Below are 5,234 nucleotides of genomic sequence, written 5' to 3' on the forward strand. Positions count from 1 at the left end.
GTTTTTTCAGCCACAAACTCTCACAGATATTTTTTCGTTTCTGTGGACATTGAGCAAATTTTTCGGGCGTTTAAATTATTTAACTCAAAATGAGCAAGCCAAAGACAGCAGTTCCAAGTCTCTCTCCAAGTAAGGATATTATGGAATTGAAATCACTAAAGCGCCAGCGAACTGTTGCGAAACATAGTATAGTGCGCATAAAAACGGGTCTCCTCGATAAAACAATGTCGTTAGATCCAATTGAATTGGAGTGTCGACTGGACATTTATAAGCTTATGAAGTGTCAGTCGAAAATTGAAGAAATCGACGAGGAAGACATAGCCCGTGGGGAGTTAGAGGACCTTATAGTGGAAACTAAGTCCGTTATAAAATCTATTCTGGCGAGAAATAAATCGTCAATAGCCGAAACATCCTTTGTTGCACCTCACAGCTCGCGACTACCGAAAATGTCGCTACCTAAATTTAAAGGGAAATATTCAGAATTAAAAAATTGTATGAGTCTGTTCGAGAATTTGGTGCACAACGATCCTACAATCCCAGACATCGAGAAATTTAATCACTTGGTTAACTGTCTGTCTAGTGAAGCTTTGGGAACGGTAAAGGCCTTCCAAATGTCGGACGAAAATTATTCGAAGGCGTTGGCTAGTCTCAAAAAAGTTTACGACAATAAATGCTTAATATTTTTCGACACAATTTCCAAACTTTTTGAACTGCCAACTATCCCAAAGCCATCTGCGCTTTCATTGCGAACAATGATTGATACAGTGTCGGCTGTTTACGACTCGTTGCTGTCGTTAGGTGACGAGAAAAACATCACAAACGCTATCATAATTCATCTGGTAACGTCAAAAGTTGACACCGTTACTCGGTCAAAGTGGGAGGAATAGTTGGATTATGATAAGCTGCCATTATGGCGTGAGTGTGAGGCAGCATTAAATAAACGCTACCAACATTTATCTGCCGATGAAGCCTCAACGTCGAGGCTAAAGCCGTCAAGCAGTCACAGCATTCAGAAACCCCACCTTCATGCGGGAAGGACAAAAGCTGTCTTAGTGACTTCAAATATAAAACAGCCGGTGTGTCCGCACTGTAAATCAAATGATCATAGTATACCCGCGTGTCCTACTTTTAAAACTCTCTCTGCTCAGCAGCGATTTGAGTTTGCTAAATCAGTCCCCTTATGTATAAATTGTTTGCGAAAGGGGCACTCAGTTTCAAAGTGCAAAGCGAATCGGTGTCGTGTTTGCAACCGTTCGCATCACACGTTGCTGCACCAGTACCCTGTATCCTTTGCAACTGCACCACAACTTTCGACCTCGCATGCCATGCACACGACGAGTTCGCCAGATCGGGTTATGTTGGCTACAGCCGTAGTCAACGTAAAAGGTAGCTCCGGAGAGTACCTTCCTGGACGAGCCTTGCTGGATTCTGGATCTCAGGTGAATTTCATGACAGAGGATTTGGCGCAGAAATTACGAATTCGTCGCGAAAGTACGACCTTAAATATTATCGGCATCGGAAATGCAACCAAAAAAGTAAGGACGAAATTAAATACGTTTGTAAAATCGCGGGTCAATAATTATGAGTTTTCGGCACAGTTTTGGATAATGCGATCCATTTCAGCCAGCCATCCAGATCGTAACGTAAATATTAATGGCTGGAAAATTCCTAAAAACATTAGCTTAGCGGACCCAGAATTTCACAAGGCTCAAAAGGTAGATCTTTTGTTAGGTGCTGAAACATTTTTCGAGCTTTTAGCTGTAGGCCAGATCAAGGCCAGCCCCAATCACCCAACATTGCAAAAGACACTTTTAGGCTGGGTTGTGTCTGGCAAATACGCCTCCAACCAACGTTCTCCTCCCACAGTCAGTAGCACATTATGCCATACTGAACAAGGTCTAGCAAATATAGATTCCATTGTCCAAAGGTTCTGGGCGATGGAAGAAATACCTTCAGTTTCTAGTTCGACAAAATTCATACCTGAACAAATAGAGTGTGAATAATTTTTCGTAAAAACTACTAAAGTTTTGCCTTCAGGAAGGCTTCAAGTAAGACTGCCTTTCAAAGATGACCGTAAGTTACTCGGTAATTCCTATGAAACCGCGTCTCGGCGGTTTCAGGCCCTGGAGAGAAAGTCCTTGAAAGATCCAGAACTTCATCAATGTATCTGGACTTCATGAATGAATACATCGAATTGGGTCACATGAGCCCAACAAATAATAAGATCCCGAGTGAGCCACACTACTTCATTCCGCATCAATCCGTTCTTCGGCCTGAAAGTACGACGACTAAATTACGTGTTGTTTTCGACGCATCAAGTCGTACCTCTTCTCAAATTGCGTTGAATGAAATCTTGATGGTTATGCCGACCATTCAAGAAGAGCTGTATTCAACACTTCTTCGTTTTCGTTTGCATAAATATGCATTTACGGCGAACATTACTAAAATGTAGCGCCAAATTCTCATGCACGAAGAAGACAAAAACTTTCAGCTTGTAGTGTGGAGACGGCATCCATCTGAGCCACTTCAAATCTTTCGACTTAACACCGTAACATACGGCACTGCGCCTGCTCCATTTCTCGCTACACGGTGTTTACAAATGCTCAGCGATGCCAATACACATATGTATCCACTCGGCTCAAAGGCAATAAAAAGAGATTTTTATGTAGACGACCTGCTTACAGGATCCGATAATTTCGAATCTCTAGATCTTATTAGAAGTGAGGTAGTTAAAATATTAAACTCGGCAGGATTCAATTTATCTAAGTGGTTTTCAAATCACCCATCATTTTTCGATTGTGAGAGTTCTGAGAAGGCCTTAAACTTCAATCACACAGACTCCACAAAAACACTTGGAATCCATTAGTTGCCGAAGGAAGATTTGTTTCGGTTTGTCTTAAATGAGAACTTTACCAGTTTACGAGCCACTAAGCGAAATATATTATCAGTTTCGGCTCGTCTTTTCGATCCTCTTGGTTTACTTGCCCCACTAGTTACCAAAGCAAAAATCTTATTGCAAGAGCTTTGACTGCAAAAACTAGATTGGGATGAGTCGATTCCATTGCACCTCGACACCAGCTGGGAAAATTTCAAAGCCAATCTACTGCAGCTACCATCAATAAGCATTCCTCGGTTTGTACATACCGAGTCGAGTGCAAGCTGCCAAATTCATGGCTTTGCCGACGCCTCAATACGAGCGTATGGCTGCTGTATATACATACGTAGCCATTCGGCAGGTGGAACGAAATGTACGCTGCTTACTGCAAAGTCTAGAGTGGCTCCGCTAAAGACTAAATCTCTTCCGCGTCTAGAGCTCTCGGCAGCCCACTTGCTGGCCAAATTATGGTCACGAATTGCGCCAATGTTGAGTCGGCCAATTGAAAATATAAACTTCTGGACAGACTCCGAAATTGTTTTGCATTGGATCAAAACGCATCCATCTGTACTACAGACCTTTGTTGCAAACAGAGTGTCCGAAATCCAAGAGTTGACCGATGAAGCTACTTGGCGACATGTGCCAACTAAGCAAAATCCCGCGGATCAAGTGTCTCGGGGTTGTAACGTGGACGAATTGAATAATTCTATCTGGTTTAGTGGTCCACAGTTCCTCCTAGAAGACCCTGCGTTATGGCCAACAACCACCCACTTCCAGCTCTCTCCAGGAGACGAAGCATTAGAGAAGAAACGGAACGCAACAGTTTTAGTTGTTCAAGCAAATGAATCGCATCCAATTATGGAACTCACTCTCCTCATCAAAAACTGCTTCGTATTGTCGCTTACATATTAAGATGGATAAAACGCATTAGAAACCCATCTGCGACATTCACACAAATGCTGACGGCTGAGGATATTAAATTAAGTTTCCTCAAAGTCATTCAGGTGGTTCAACATGTTGAATATGGTGAAGAAATTATGAAACTCACCAAAGGTACCACCCTACCCTCAAGTTTGCAAAAACTTAATCCGTTTTTGTACAACTACTCGGAATTGTCGCTGTCGTTTAATTTACTCCGAGTAGGAGGCCGCCTATTAAATGCGCCTCTCCCATATGATGCCAAGTTCCCACTGCTCTTAAGCAAGAACTCGCACTTCGTTACCACATACTTACGGTACCTACATTTTCGAAATCACCATGCTGGAGCAAAGGCATTGGTAGCGCTTTTCCGAGACCGCATTTGGCTGGTCAATGCTCGAGAAGCTTGTAGTCGTACCGTTCGAAACTGCACACACTGCTTTCATTATAAGCCGAAGCTGCAAACCCAAATAATGGGAAATTTGCCTGCCGATAGGCTTCGTGCACTACGACCCTTTCTAATATGTGGAGTAGATTTTTGTGGTCCCGTATATACTACATTGAAAATACGAGGTAGACCCCCAGTAAAAACATATATCGCAGTGTTCGTTTGTTTCACTTCAAAGGCAGTACATTTAGAACTAGTAACAGACTTGTCTTCTAATTGTTTTATTTTCGCCCTAAAAAGGTTCATTGGACGCCGTGGAATGCCGCAGAAAATATACAGCGACAACGCCAACAACTTCGTCGGCGCCGATTGCAAGCTTCGCGAGCTGAGGGATGCTTTCGAGGCCCAACAAACGGAAGTACAGAAATACGCAACGGACGAAGGATTCACCTTCGCCTTTATACCACCCAGGGCACCGCACTTCGGCGGGTTATGGGAGGCGGCAGTGAAGTCTGCCAAATACCTTCTCGTGCGCGCAATCAGCAACGCGCTGCTCACCGCCGAAGAACTGCAGACGCTGCTCGTCGAGGTCGAGGCCGTACTCAACTCACGACCCCTGGTACCACTGAGTCAGGACCCGAACGATGGAGAGGCCCTAACACCAGCGCACCTACTAGTTGGGTGCCCCCTTCGAGCGCTGTCACCAGCCCAAGTATCGATGGACCAAATGCGTTGCTGCGACAAATGACAACTTGTCTGTTGTCTCAAGCAACAGTTTTGGCGACTGTGGTCCAGGAACTACCTGTTGGGTCTTCAACAGAGGAGCAAGTGGTTGCATCCGAAGCGCAACCTCGAGCTGAACGACCTCGTCTTGGTTCAGGAAGACAACACACCACCGCAGCAATGGGTGCTCGGCCGCATCGCCGCAATCGTAACAGGGCAAGACGGCAAGGTCCGCGTAGCACACGTGGCAACCAAAGCGGGTGTAATTAAAAGCCCCGTTCACAAGCTCGCCGTACTGCCATCAGACGTTGAAGGACCATGAGCCTTTCA

The 5,234-nt window shown here is 44.5% G+C and overlaps 1 protein-coding gene across 1 annotated transcript; it reads left to right on the plus strand.

The window, feature by feature from the left end:
• Nucleotides 1-4,500: 4,500 nt before the first annotated feature.
• On the plus strand, nt 4,501-4,929 carry LOC128870218 (uncharacterized). The gene has a single exon (XM_054112815.1). It carries the CDS (start codon nt 4,501-4,503, stop codon nt 4,927-4,929), a length of 429 nt encoding a protein of 142 aa, XP_053968790.1.
• The last annotated feature ends 305 nt before the right edge of the window (nt 4,930-5,234 follow it).

Source organism: Anastrepha ludens, chromosome X, assembly GCF_028408465.1.
Source record: "Anastrepha ludens isolate Willacy chromosome X, idAnaLude1.1, whole genome shotgun sequence".
NCBI lineage: Eukaryota > Metazoa > Arthropoda > Insecta > Diptera > Tephritidae > Anastrepha > Anastrepha ludens.